The sequence below is a fragment of the Carcharodon carcharias genome, chromosome 16, assembly GCF_017639515.1.
Source record: "Carcharodon carcharias isolate sCarCar2 chromosome 16, sCarCar2.pri, whole genome shotgun sequence".
Taxonomy (NCBI): Eukaryota; Metazoa; Chordata; class Chondrichthyes; order Lamniformes; family Lamnidae; genus Carcharodon; species Carcharodon carcharias.
Window position 1 is genome coordinate 24,976,198 of NC_054482.1, and position 15,109 is coordinate 24,991,306.

Consider the following 15,109-nt stretch of genomic DNA (forward strand, 5'->3'; position numbering starts at 1 on the left):
GTAGTCGAGTTACTCTGCTTGCCCACAGGCTGCACTGTAACAGTACTTCACTGCTAGACTTGCATTGAAATCCATGTAAGGGCACAAAGGTACCATACTTACATGCTGAACAAGTCAGAAAAAGTTAGGGCTGGAGCATTCAGGTATAAGTACATTTTTAATGGCATAAAAATCATAATAACTGCCAAAAAGCCTCACTGGCATTGATATTTTATATTTCAAGTGTGGTGTTTCATTTCCTTCTGAATTTAATTATCGAAATTAAAATAATTTTTTAAACTTATTTTGTCTGTCTCTTTTGTCTCTCAATCACAATTTTCAATCCGTTACTTGATTTCTGTACATGGTTTAAATTTAATTTATATTTCCTGGTTTATACTTCCTAGGCTGTGTGTCTCACTAAGGATTCTTCAATTGCCCAATGACAGCAAGTCTGCACTCAAAAGCCCATCAAAATCTCTCTGGGCAGCTGTCAGTGTAGTGAACGGCAAATACTGTTCCTTCAACATCTTGTTCATGAAAGTAGCAATGATATCTTGTCACCTGCACAATAAAATTGTACTCAGCATAACCCAAAGTAAGAAGACAAATGGTTTTTAAAAATTGCTTCCCTTAAAGCATTACTTATCATCGAGAGGAGCACACAGCTAGCAATGAGTTGTGTCGACATTAATATGTTGCTCAACCTTTGCTCGTGAAATCCATGTCCATATGGGAACTCATAGTTGAAACCTGGTAGTGCACTGGCAGCTGTTAATTATCGTGCACTTACAATTTGCCTGCTGTGCAGCATGTATATTACTATTCTTTGTCTATACCCAAAGGGACATAGAGATAAAAGCAAAGAACTGCAGATGCTGGAAATTCAAAACAAAACCAGAAACAGAAATACCTGGAAAAACTCAGCAGGTCTGGCAGCATCGGCGGAGAAAAGCACAGTTGACATTTCGAATCCTCATGACCCTTCAACAGAAATAAGGAAAAATAGGAAAGGGGTGAAATATAAGCTGGTTTAAGGGAGCACCCCCCCCCCCCCTTAAACCAGCTTATATTTCACCCCTTTCCTATTTTTCCTTAGTTCTGTTGAAGGGTCATGAGGACTTGAAACGTCAACTGTCCTCTTCTCCGCCAATGCTTCCAGACCTGCTGAGTTTTTCCAGGTATTTCTGTTTTTGGTTTTGTTCCCAAAGGGACGTATTTGTAATCATATTTTGAGATTAACTATCAGAAGTAACATCTATCTCTAATGCTTGTGATCTTCTGTGTCAACTTTTCTTTTACTGGGACTCCATTGTTTGTGGCCTTCAAAAAATTAATTGAGTGTGATACCATTTTAAAGCCTGATTGATGATCAACGATATTCTGACAAACATTTCAACTTCAATAAAACACGATTTTCCTATCTCAGGTTGAAAGCATCATGCAAAGTAATGTAGTTATGATTTATTTATGTGGGGAGAGGTGAAGATCAGCATGACATGAATCAAGGGAAACGACATTTCTGAAGGGATTTCACAAACCAACTGTGGCATAAAGTTTTATACGTTTTATACCTTTAGCATGTTATGCAGCACCTGTAAGCACTGCTTTGAAAGCTGGAGATAAATATATCATTATATGGTAGCCCTGCATTAATAAAATCCCATTATTTTAATTTAAAAACCTACCATCTAACTCTTCAGTAACTGGTGATTCTGTAATGGTAGCAGTTGTAGGAGAAGGTTCATGTGAGGGGGCTCTCGAGCGAAGCCCTCGTTCCCGTGCAAATGCAGGATTTTGATCCCTCTGTATTTCATTACTGCCAAATAAATTGCTCTGGTATTGCCTGCTGCGAGGTATGGATTGTGGTACTACTTGTACAAGAGGTGGTGGTTCATATTCCTTTGGTGTAAGACTACGAATGCATTCCTGCTCTAGTTTGGTTATGATCACAGACTGATTATTAACAAGAGCAGACAGTACTGCATACTTCTGTTCCAGTTGTCTGTATCTGGTGGCCATTCGCAGAATCTCAGCTGTGGAATTAAGAACTTTGTTCTCCAGCTGAGAGATTTCCAATGAGTTGTCCCTTTTGCGAATAATCTCATGTAGGAGCTGCATATAAAGCTGTGTTACACGTGAGTTCATATTCCGACTTTCCTTTCGCAGCAGTTTCACCTCATTCACTATTCCTCCATCCACTTCCACTAACAGCTGAAGGTTTTCAATTTGTCGCTTCTGTTTGGACATAATCTCTTTCAGCTCCTCCACATCCATTTTAGTTATCCCACTGTTGTCTGTTTCTGGACCCTTTGAACTAACACAAATAGGACCTGTTATCCTTTGATGTGGGACCAAGAAGGTGTAAGAACATTTGTTGCTGGCATCAGTTGAACGTCTGTATCGATTATGAACAACAGTATGTGTTGCACTGTTGGTTTTGGCATGGGGTAGTTGTCTCTTGCCTCCTGCAGTCATGAGACTAATTAGCAGCAGACACAAAGTCCAGGTGAGTGAGTTCATGTTGGCTAGGAGAAAGCTGAGAGGAAACCTCTGGTCTCCAAGGAGATTATTCTGTAAAACAAGAGTTGGTATTAGATGTATTGTGCATGCTGCCATGCAAACAAAATAAGGCTGTTGAACGATTTAAATAGTTAATTATGATTAATTTTGCAAGAAATAAGTTTTTATTCTGTGAATCTTGGATATACACTCTTACAAGTAATATTACAACTCCCTTAAAATTCTTGCAGTATTCCTATGAACTATGAATAAAATAAGAAATGAGTGGGAAAAGGATTGAATTTTGATTATTGAAACTAAAAATCCAGCGGGCTAAGTTGTACCAAACTTCGCCCTAAGAAACTGAATTGAGTCATTGGGCTGGACTTTTACTGAGTTAAGCAATGGTTCAGTTTTAAGATTCTCATCTTTGTTTTCAAATTCCTTATTCCTCTGACCTTCTCCGGCCATAAAGACCCTTAAGATTTTTGTGCTCCACCATTTCTGCCCCTTGAGCTTTCGTGATTTAATCATCAAGCTGCCTAGGCCCTAAGGTCTGTAATTCCCACCCCATGGGGAGAAGTTTCTCCCTGTTGGGAGTGGGTGGGGGGTGGGGAGTTGGACAGGAGCGGGCACGGGCGGGCGCGTAACCGATCACCGCCCACCGCCATTTTACGTGGACAGGCCAATTAAGACCCGTCCAGTGTGATGCGCACCCGGAAGCGCTGTGCACCCCCTGTGCGGGCAGAGGGAGTAGGCTGAGTCGGGGCCTGCGCTCTTTTGCGCATGTGCGTGAAAGAGCACAGAAATCTCCCTGAGGCACAGAGCTGCCTCAGGGAGATTAGTTTGATTTTTGAAAATTTTAATAAAGTAGAAGAAATTTTGAAGACGTCCCCTCATGTGGCAGTGTCAAATGAGCTGGGACGTGTCAATGAATTTTATTAAAAATCTTTATTAAACTTTAAAAACCTTCATGAAACCTCATCTGACCCATGATGAGGTTTCATGATAAATGTGAAGGTCGCCTGGGCTCTTCGTCTGCCCACCAAGTTTAAGGTTGGATGGGAAGCTCAGTTAATTAGTTTAATTGCTGTTTAATTGGCCTTAATAGGCCTTTGACAGTTTGGCAGGCGTGCAGCCAACTCCAGTATGCGCCCGCCAAGCTCAAGATCTGAATGACACGCGGTGAAGTCGGGACACACGCCCAATGTCACCGCACATCATTTTATGCATCGGTGAGCAGGCCCCTCCCACGCTTGCCGACCAGAAGATTCTGGCCTATATTTCCCTGCTCTCTCGCTCTCTTTCCTCCTTTAAGATGGCCCTTAAAACCTATCTCTTTGAGCAAACTTTTAGTCACCTGGCCTGATATCTGCTCATGGGCCAGTGTGAAATTTTGTCTGATAAAGCTTGTAAAGCAGCTTGGGACATTTTATTATGTTAACGGTAATATTAATGCAAGTTGTCATTGAGGCAGGGAGGAGGGATCGGGGTACTAGAGTGAGGTCAAGAAATCCCACAAACAGCCTCTTATAAAACTTAAATTACCACACATCATATCCCGCCTCCATTACAACCAGAAGTTGGCAAGTTGATGGACATTTGGGGTCATGATTGAGACTCTTAACGCTTTAACTTCCCATCTGATCCAAATCCACCTGTTTAGGGGGTTTACGTTCCTCCACTCTGTGCAAAAGGCATCAAAACCTGCTGTTAGTCACATTACAGCAAGCTATTTTTTTTGAAAAAGGCTTCATTGAAACCTTAACCTTTACAGTCAGAAACTGCGTAGCCTGTGTGCTCTGAGCTCAAGCCTAACTCATGGTGAACAGTCAGTCATTTTGTTGAGAAGTTACTGAAACTAAATCCTTAACAGAATTTACCGCTCCTATGTTCCCAATGGGGAATGCAACTGAAAGCAAGTGTGGGTCGAAGATGGAGCTGGAATACTGTTGAATGCAGTTCTCTGGTCCATATTTACTTGTGGATGCTGTTCTCTGATAAGAGCATGAAACTGGTCAATTTATCCTTCTATTTCAATTGATAATTGTCAGAATTCAAGCAAAAGAAGTTTCATGCTTAAACTAAAATTAGTTTTAAAGTCTGAAACAGTGGGGTAGAGTTTCTTCTTTGGGTGCAATGAATGATTCCGATGCAATCTACGCCCAAAACTGTGTCTGTTTTAAAAAGTGCTTTTCCCCCTCAAATTTCAGCTCAAACTCATCTGCATATCATCAAACACAAAATCTGCTGTGGTCCAGTGCAATCACGCAGTGTTTTAACTGATTTTTTAAAAAAATGCTTTAAAAAGTATTCCTTGATATATTTATTTGGATAACTTGGGAAAGTTTAACTAATACAATTGAAAATAGGTTTCAATAAGCATTTTAAATCCATTTCAGTCCACACCACTTCAGAGTGACTTGATTTTAAATCATTGAAAATGATTTTGAATATGTAGGTTTGGGTACAGTGATGAGAACCTTTCAAAATATACTTACTTGTGACCTTGTGCTAAAAAAATTAGCGTCACTTTTGGAACCTCCTCAAAGGCCTGCAAACAAGTGCTTAACTTGGATAAATGAATGTTCATTGAATGTCCATGATTTTTGTAATCAATTCTTGTTCATTTTCCTGGGAAAAGTATATAGAACATTTTCAGAGACTTTGCAATGCCTGTTGATGTGCTGCAACAAACGTTCTTTTGAACACCAGTTTAGACAGCAGCACATAATGTTCAGTGCATGTATTTGTTCTTTCCAGTAAATACTAACTGCATATGTCTGATTTATAGTTTGCTAGCAACAGTCCAAGGTAATGTTTTTGTTTAAAAAAAAACTCATATTTAACCAAGGGACTTAAACATGTCCAGGTCAGAGAAACTTAGTGAGAATTGCAGGCATGATTAATTCTTGCCCTATGCTTCAACCCTATGTTGAACCTGGAAAGTTTTTTTTTAAATTGCACCAATTATCTCCCACATTAAGTGTTGTGATGAATGTATTAGTCACCAGGCTGTGCAATCATTTGTAATTATTTTGAAATATTTTGCAAATCAGAAAATTTTACTGTAATATAGTTTGTAAGAAATACTTGTAAAAACTTAAAGAATTGGGAAAACATGGGCCAGGATTTTATGCTTTTGGGCGGGCTTGGTGGGGATGAGCGAGAGCGGTCGGGAAGCTGACCGCCACCCGCGATCGGGCCGTAACCGCAATTTCATGCTGGCAGGCCAATTAAGGCCAGCCCAGCATGAAGCGTGTGCTGCAGCGCTCAGCGCTACCTGTGTGGGGTGGGGGGAGGAGGGCGAGCGGGGAATTTCATACAAATGCGCAGGAAAAGCTCTCTGAGGCACAGAGCTGCCTCAGGGAGATGCAAATTGTTGAAAATCAAAAATATAGAATCTTAAAATGTTAAAAAAAAACATGCCTCCTTATGTGGTTCTGTTACATAAGCAGGGACATGTTATCAATGAAATAGTAAAATTTTAATTTTATTTTTAATTGCTGTTGGAAACCTCATCCCACCCATGGATGAGGTTTCCTCAAAAATGCAAAGGCTGCTTGGCCTTTTCGCCTGCCCGCCCACCATAAGGTTGGACGGGCAGTGAAAAATTGAATTTAATTGGTACTTTAATAGGCCTGTTAATTGTCAGCGGGTGCACTGTTGAATCACATGTGTGCCCAGCGACCAAAATATCATGACGTTCACCCGACATCATCACGTGTCATTTTATGCTCACTTGGGTCAGACGCATGCCCACCTGACGAGCAAAAAATTCTGGCCATGATGACTTCATGACTCGTGTTTAAAGCTGTATCGCTTTGGCTTTACATGTCACACTTGTGATATTCACTGAGGATGACCTATGTGGTGTAGCTATGCAAATACACCCACAGGATTTGCAACTGTAGAGCATTTTCTCTTCGACTGGAGGAAGAATGGTATCATTTGAGGTAGATTGTCCTGAAACTTGATTGCTTTCATTTGTCATGTTCTTTTGGCACATGATAGCCGAGGTTCTCCAATTGCCATTATTTTAAACTTGTTTAAAGTTTATATATTAATCCTGGCATTAAATTAGCACCAAAAGGAAAATCTAGGTGTATGTATCTTATAAAGATATGTCGATGAAAACCTTTGTTAGTCCTGTGCATTTTTCTTCCTTGAGATACAGTACTTAAATGCACAGATTTCATGAAAGCAGCAACCTACGTTTATCTAGCTTGTTTAGTGTTGCAGAGAATGTCCAGGCGCTTCACACTGAGTATTTGGGAAATTGGGGGTTGGTGGCATCAGGCATGTTCAAAAAAGGCAGGTTTAAAGGAGACCTTGGAAGATAAAGGCTATAGTAGGTATAGGTGTTTAGGGAGAGGATTCTGGAGTGTGGAGGCTCAAGGCTTTGCCTTAGTTATTACTGGGGAAGAGGGAGATGCATGGTAGACCAGAGTTGGAAGAGTGTATACAGAGCATGAAGAAGTTGCAGAGGGAGAGTTGAGCAAGACCATGGAGGGATTTTCAAAAAAAGGGAGCCAGTAAAATCAGGAATGCATGTAATGGTGAGCAGGACTTTCTTGAATAGAATGTGGGAGGGTGGACCTGCATTAGTGATGAGTTAGAATTTATCACCTATAACTATTGTAGCAGATTGGACAAAATGACAGAGTTGGTCTGTTGGTCAGAACTGTAGTGGGGTTATTGTGGGCCTGTGACTTTGGCATTTGCGTGCAAATCCTGGACTGTTTTTGTGTTAGTCTGCACTTGGTAGTAGGATAATGTTAATTTGTCATTCATCATATATTGCAGTCTTAATTTGAGATGTGATGGTATATAGTTAATGAATGACTTTGCACGTGAATCTTTATATTTTTTATCTGCTGAAATATCAGCAGTAGGGGAGGATTGAATTTTGCAAAATATTTGCTGGTTTCTGTGAAGTATTAACATTGGCTTTTTTATAAAAATGTTTACTTCTGTCTTTAAGCAATTTGGGTGGAATTTATTCCTGTAAGTACCGTCAGTAACAAAGTTGGTAGCACTCAACTTGATTGCATTAAGACAAATCAAACTCATAACTGAAAACTCCCCACAACTTCAAGAAATAACTTTAGTCAAATCTGAATCTTGACTTAGTTGGCATTTCCTACTGGCAGACTGGCTTTTGGTCGCATTGGTCTTCTGACCTTGTTTTGCCAAAAGGGCAGAAGCATGATGTTTCATTATCATGTTCAATTTCTTTCATTTCAGAGTTAGGATTACAATGAAGTCATAATTAGTATTAATCATTTAAAGAGGGAATGCAAAAGTCACTAAAATCAAGGTGATGTCAAAAGTCTGAGTTTTCAAAGTGTGAGCTTCCTGCAGAATAAACTGCCTTTCCTAGTAAAAATAAATCACTGACAGTCAAATTGGTAAAATGCAGCTGTTGCCTCTTGAAATCGTTTATGACCTGCCATTAAAAATGTTTATTTTAAACTGAATACATTTTCTAATTGCCATTTTGCTTTTTGAATCTGTTAGGTGATGGTGAGAAATGAATTCACTTCAGCAGTTGGTTTTTTGCATCTTTTCAAGTGTGCTCAAGATGTCTGTAGTGCAAATTAGTTTGCTCTCAAGATTTCTATTTTCAATCTAGGCCCAGGTTTTGCTAAAAGAATAGCAACAAATAAACAAAGAACACCATTATTCACTTGCACATCGGCCAGATACAAGCTGCTAGTCGATTTGCAGCATTCCAACAGATGCTTTGTGAAAACAGGATCTTGCACTTAACCTCCCTGTGATTTTCATGATGTTGCTGCATTTTTGTATTAATTTCCCATTAATTTCCATAAAAAGCTAAGTAATTAAATAGCAAATATATCCTTCCAACCATGTGATAATTATTAATAACCCCCAATCAATTTCCCTGACTCAGAAAGTAAAAAGTTATGTGCAGTTTCATTCCTCCAGATTGTGAGTTGCTTTCGGAGATTTTAAAATGTTAAATTACAAATTTCCAATTTTTTCCTTTTCCTTTGTCTCTTTCTCTCTTGATGTAACTTTGCTTTCCCTCTGTTTCTCTTTCCTTTTTGAATTTGATGTGGAATTCACCCACTTCAATTCACCTTCCTTTTCTGTCCCTCCTCTTGTTTATTTCTCAATCCTGAAATCTTATTGGTTTTGGGCACATACTGTTTGCTACATTCACCAAGGTCCCAAATGCCTTGTTGGCCTCAATGTGCTGTTATCAGCTAACAATTAAAGCAACTTGGTAGGGAAAAAAATTAAACTCAATAAGTGTGCACAAAGAAGTCCAACTAACATGGAACACCATGAGATGCAAAATCTGGCTCATAATGTGTTCTGGATGAGAGTACTGATGGCTTGCCATGAACAACATCTTCCCTAATTTAAATTTCAACCACCTTATTTCTTCTCCCTAATCTATTAGCCGGTTGGATGCTTGATTAGAAACCAAGTTAACTCTTTTCATAAAGTGATTCTTGTTACATAGAATTTGATTTTAAATGATACTGACGGCTTAAAAATATATTTATTTCCTGACCTAAATGTGATATTCAATATTGCTCTGATTGGGAATGAGTTTATACATGGAAAATATTACATTTTTATTGGCTTTCCAGAATTGGCTAATTGGCCTGGCCATATGGGAAATACAATGGAGAACTGATGTTAATTGTTGTTGCACATTATAAAGCAACATTGTCAGAAGGCCTGTATGCGCAGTGGGTTTTTCAATATATTAGTTGGATTTGTGCCCAAAGTTCATGGTCAAGTCTACAAGTATTTTGCAAAACTAGGAAATGGTTATAAGTGAACAGAATTAGGGATGAAATATCAATGTTGTCCAATGCCTCTGATGGTGGTTAGGCAAATGCTTCTCGCTTATTATTCCCAGCATGTATTCCGATCCTAACTCTGCCATGATATGGAAGGAGTAAGCCAAGATCTGCTATTTCCAAACAAGGAGCGAAGGATATCAGAGGAAAACAGTGAGCAGGGCTGCTTTTGTGCAACCCCTGGCAAGCAGTTGCAAGGAAGCATGGGTGGGAGTTGAGAACAGGTTTCCAAAATGTCCTTTCAGTTCTTGGCGAAGGAGACTCCTTGAAAGGAAAGAAGGAGCAACGAAAGAGAATCAGATTCTGAAAAATGTGTTTTGTGGGTTCACTTTATAACTTTCCATGTGTTTCTTGGCTCAAAATGTATTTTTAAAAGAAAATATTTTAAAATGAAATGCCAGCATTTTAATAAACTTGGATAATATGTGCTCAGTATTATTTAGTATTAGGAGAGAGGGGAAAGGGGGCTTTAAATTAAGCTGAGTATATCTTTTTATCTAGAACTAGGAAATGCCGTCACTATTAATAGGTTATTTATACTGAAGTAACTACTCAATTATTTACTTGTAACTCACGGAACGTGTTTAGGGATTTGTAAATGTCTTATTTTAAAACAGTACATGGGATTCCTTCAAAGACCACCTCTGTGCATTCAGTGACTTGAAGACCAATTCTAGGTCATAACATTAAAGGGATCACCTTAGAGACTGCCTACTGTTTAATGGTGGAATGAACCTTCTTAAAGGTGGTGGCACAGACAGTTTGGCTTTTTGTGGTGTTTTCCAGACCCATTCCATTGTTCACTGATCGGCACAGACAAAAAGCCCTATGACACAATGTTGTTGTGATCTAACACAGATTTGGGCTTAGCTAGAAAGAGGAAAGAACTTGCATTTATACAGCGCCTTTCACGACCACAGAATGTCCTAAAGCTCTTTACAGCCACTGAAATATTTTTGAACTGTAGTACTATTGTATTACAGAAAGCATGGAAGCCATTTAGCATGCAGCAAGACTCCCCAAACTGCAATGAGATAAGCGGGCAGATAATCTTTTTTAGGGACGCTGTTTGAGAGATAAATATTGGAAAGGGTGCAGGAGAGCTCTGCTCATCTTCCTTGAATAGTGCCATGAAATGCTTTATACCCAACTAAGAGGGCAGATGGCCCCTTAACAGTGCAGCACACCTTCAGTGCTGTGCTGGGTGTGTCAACCTATACTGTGGGCTCAAGTGTCTGCAGTGGGACTTGCTCTCTAAACCTTCTAACTCAGGCAGAAATACTATTACTGAACCATGGCTCACACGATTGGGTTGATCTGCACTTTAAACACACTATAGCTTGGAATTTGAGGCCAGCATGATGTTGGTCACAGCAGTTTTCAGAAATTTTATCCTAACACTCATGAAAACACAAGTCTTAATAGTTAAAAAAAAATCTAGTGATATGTCAAATGATATCAGACAATATTGAGTGAGTGAGGCATTATATAGACCTAAATAGAGACAAGAAAGCTTGATTTTTTTAGATATGTTTTCATGAGTAGTTGCATCATTTATTTCTCATCTCTAGAAGTGCACCTTTAATGAAAGAATTTTTTGTAGCTAAGTTGCAAACTGTTAGAGGACAACAGGGACCATTTTTGATTGGGTAGATGGTGAGCAGGGCAAGCTCTACACTCACCCTATAGCTCCAGCGAGAAACCAAATCAGTTTTCTGGTTGTATCATAAATATCTTGAACAAGGACTAGGCAAGCGCACATGCAAATCAACTGCGGATAATTAGGGAACTTCATCTGAAACCGAACCAGACGCCACATCCTATGGGGGGATTTGAGTCCTAAAGATTATAGTGAGACCAGAAGGAGCTTTTACGCTTAACCCCAGCTTCACTGTAAGAGATTTTTTGTAGCCATTTTATGAATCATGTTTTGTTGTTCCTGTGGGATCACAATTGAAGCTGCTCAATGCTTGGTACCGACCTGTCAACCCCACTCATTGGTATGTGGAAATGGCATCAGAGTCCTACAACCAGGGTAAGATCCACATTTAAATATTTTAATTAAACGCCCACCTGTGTTACACATGAGTGGTAGCAGATATTTTGAGGCCTGCTTTAAAATCGTGTCAGGTGTGCTCTGGTGCAGCCAATGGGCAGGTTTTATTTTCTCTTCAAGTTTGAACTGCCAACTGCAATTTTTTAACGTAAACAAGGGCATGCAACATTTGAAAATTCACAATGTGTCTTCAAGATACTGGTCTGTCTCTGAGAAGACACTGAATTAATTAGAAAGGGAGTTTCAACTACCATCAATTCCCTTCTCTTCCTCACTCTCCCATGCACAAATTACAAGTGCAGTGATCCAAACAGAATTTCTTCTCAGCACAAGAGCACATTAAGAATTCTTGGCAGAAGAATTTGTTTGTGACAAAGTTATTGAAATGACTTTTCTTGAAAACATAGTTGGAACGGTTTAACGCAATGTAAACCTATAAGAATTTCCAACAAAATGTGCTTTAGGCATTGCATTTTAATCTAAAATTAGACCAGCAAAATCCATAATTCTCAAAGTACAGCAACAAATTGGCGGTGGAGGTTAGTGTAAAATACTTGTCTTCAAGTTGGTTGTCATTTTTAGAAATGGAAAATTCAAAGCAGATTTTACTTCTGGTGAAAATATATTGCTCCCGTTCTCAAAGACTTAAGCTGTAGTTGTATTTATTTCAAGTGAAGGGAATGATTATTTTTTTTTCCCTGTACTCTCTCATGCTTAAGCCATTTTAAGAACAGCAAAGTTCTGTCTGTCTCATTTAAGAATATTTATGGAGCAAAGAGAAGAGGATAACTTTTTTTTTGCTATGAACTCGGTAAATGTTCTAGGTTGCATAAATCATTTAAAATTTTCCTTGCTGCTTAGTCATTGTTGACCAGTAATGATCCTACTGGAATATACAAAATAAATCATATTTATCACAATTTTTACAGAAGCCATAAAAGACATTCTCCTATTCTGTCTGTATAATTATTACTAACAGAGCGAGTATCTCACCTATCAATGAAAGTTAAGATTTTGAAAATGATGAAGACAGAGTTGTTTTTAAAAGTCTGGAAATTGTAATTTCAGGATAATTTCAAAACTGAAATTTCATAAGTAATTTTTGTGTTTATTAAATTTCATAATGGCATTGAATTGAAAGAGAAAGTCAGTATCTGAGAAAGATCATCAAAAAACAATTGGTGGGGAGGAATGCATCCTAACAAGCATACATTGACCTCCCTTATACTGTGAATAATTTTTGAAATGTATTGATTTTTTTTTCTTATGTCGGCAGTGCGCAAATGATGTCCCACAAAGCTCCATGAGACTACTGAGCAATTTTGTCTTTTGATTAAATGAGTTGAGGGAAGGACTGTTGGCTTGGCTGTGGCAAGAACTCTTCACTCTATTACAAATATTGCCATGGGGTCTTAAACATCATACAAAACTATTAAAATTGTCACTTCAAGCTTCACTTTGGCATCTCATCTAAAGGATGGGGCCAGTGATGATCTAGTACTGCAGTGTAATGGAAGTTTATGTTTTAAGCTCAAGCATGCCTCAACACAGAGGTGAACTTGCTACCAATTGACTCAAACTGATGCACTGTTTAAGGATTTCACTATACCTACTCATGAAGCACTGATGAAAGCACTGTGATACTTAATAGTCATTTGGTAGTAAAGAACTTGAGTATTGCTGAAAAAAAAGATATGTCTAAGCTTTTTGTCTTGCACTCATCAGTACACTTGCAACAATACCAACATAAAGGGGAAACCAACAATTTATACTGTATGCGAAGAGAGTGCTGATTGGCAAGTGGTGTTGCCATGGAAAATGAATGGTGACCGACAGTTGGCTGCCAAGCATTGTTTGAAATTTAAACCAGGCAACTTGACCCTGATTGGTCAAGGCATGAGCCTGAAGAATGAGTCAGTGTATGGCATTTTGTTTAGCTGAAACAGGCACAGTGTGTGTACATGTTCTTGCTGTCTGCAAAGAACAGGGCCCTGCATATTAATGTATGTAACTTCCAGTACACGCAAATGTGCCACATTTCGAGCCCAACTGACAGAAAGAACATGTACATACATTGCGCCTGTTTCAGCTAAACAAAATAGGTGACAGCCATTCACTAACTCATTTCTCAGGACAATACTTTGACCAATCAGGGTCAAGTTGCCTGGTTTAAATTTCAAACAATGCTTGGCAGTTAACTGTCAGTTACCATCAGTGGCGCATTCGCCAAGGCAATCCTACTTGACAACCAATCAGCACTGTCATCACATACAGTATAAATTGTTGTTTTCCCCCTTATGTTGGCACTATTGCATGTGACAGTTAACTAACTATGCTAATGGTAAGAAAATTTTAAAACCATATAATTTATATTTCCTAATTAAGTACGTGGTTTTCTGCCATCAAAATAAACATGGTCCTGTGTTTTTCTTTTGTTCACTTTCATAATGATCTAGCAAGTCATCATCATTTTCTGATGTTTCCCTGCCATGAAGATCTTATTTTTCTTGCAAATGGTTGAAATCAAAGTTTGCCACCACCAGTGCTGTTAGTTGCTAGTAACCACAATGGCTTTGATACTATTTATCCCGTTTCTTAAATGTGATTCCCTTACTGGTAAGTCTTCTTTCAATCCAAAGTTGAGCATTGCCTAATAAAATCGAAGATGACCACAAAATGTGGCCTCCTCAGAAACTTCAAGTGTGTTTGCCATATACCCATGATTTTGTATTCAGTTTTCAAGTGTTCACTTCACGATCCTTTTTAACAATGGAGCTGAGTTCCCCCGGTGTCTGAGTGAGTAGAAACATAAATGAGTGCAATACTAAACAGTTCAGGAGCACTAAGTTTGATTCTTGGTTTTACTGAATTTGGTCTCAGTGACATGGGCAGTTTAGTCTCAGAATTTGCATTAATGTAAAACATTTTATGACGTTGGGGCATACCAAAGTGCTTCACAGCCAATTGTTTAGTTTTAAAGTGTAGTCATCCTTATAATATAGGGAAACAAGCAATCTGTGGGACAAATTATGAAAGAAATGTTCAGATAATCGGTTTTAGTGATATTGGTTGAGGGATGAACTTTGGTCATGACATGAGGTGAACTCCTCTGGTCTAGTCAAAAAGTGAGAGGATCTTTTGTGTCCAACTGAGAGAATAGATGAGACTTTGGATCAATGTTTCACCCAAAAGAAAGCCCTTGAAGCACTGCAGCGCTCAGTAGTGCACTGAAGTGTCACCCTAGATTATGTGTTCAAATCTCTGGAGTGGAGTGAGAACCGATGACCTTTTGATTGAGAGGTGAGAATGCTTCCACTGAGCCAAGTGAAACCAAGAAAAAGAAGATTATCCTGGGTACCTGCTCTTGATCACTACTGGTAACTCTTGCTATCCAGCATGGATAGAAGTTGTAAGATTTGAAAAATGCTGTACTTGAGGAAGCTCCTCAAGCTATACGTTTATTAGATTTTTTTCCTCCACCATATTATCCAATTTGTAATTCATTGCAAGATTAAATGCATCAACCTAATGGTAATTAACCAACTCTAAGGAAAGGAAAAGCAACCTGTTAGGTTTTTGAGAAGTCACTAATGGTCTTTCGGGTTCAGTGACATTGGTAATAGTGACATTGATAAAGTAGCCCGAGAGATGTAACAATACGTCCCCTTTACAAACTGGGTGTCTTTCTGCTGTGCCATCACATGTACTTCCCCATTCTTTCAGTAAGCAA

At 38.8% G+C, this 15,109-nt stretch overlaps 2 protein-coding genes across 10 annotated transcripts in view; one reads left to right on the forward strand and one right to left on the reverse strand.

The window, feature by feature from the left end:
* The window catches only part of ralgps2 (Ral GEF with PH domain and SH3 binding motif 2), a 574,026-nt gene that overhangs the window by 348,552 nt on the left and 210,365 nt on the right, over positions 1 to 15,109 (forward strand). The gene's annotated exons all lie outside the window — the stretch shown is intronic.
* Positions 1 to 15,109, reverse strand: part of angptl1a (angiopoietin-like 1a) — a 95,802-nt gene that overhangs the window by 49,942 nt on the left and 30,751 nt on the right. Inside the window, exons 2-3 of one of the 2 annotated variants that reach the window (XM_041208587.1) lie at positions 4,983 to 5,115; positions 1,668 to 2,553 (exon numbers count right to left, since the gene is read on the reverse strand). In XM_041208587.1, the coding sequence (XP_041064521.1) occupies positions 1,668 to 2,502 (835 nt within the window). In that variant the 5' untranslated portion in view covers positions 2,503 to 2,553; positions 4,983 to 5,115. The remainder of the gene's footprint in view (positions 1 to 1,667; positions 2,554 to 4,982; positions 5,116 to 15,109) is intronic. The other variant, XM_041208588.1, reaches the window with a different exon arrangement.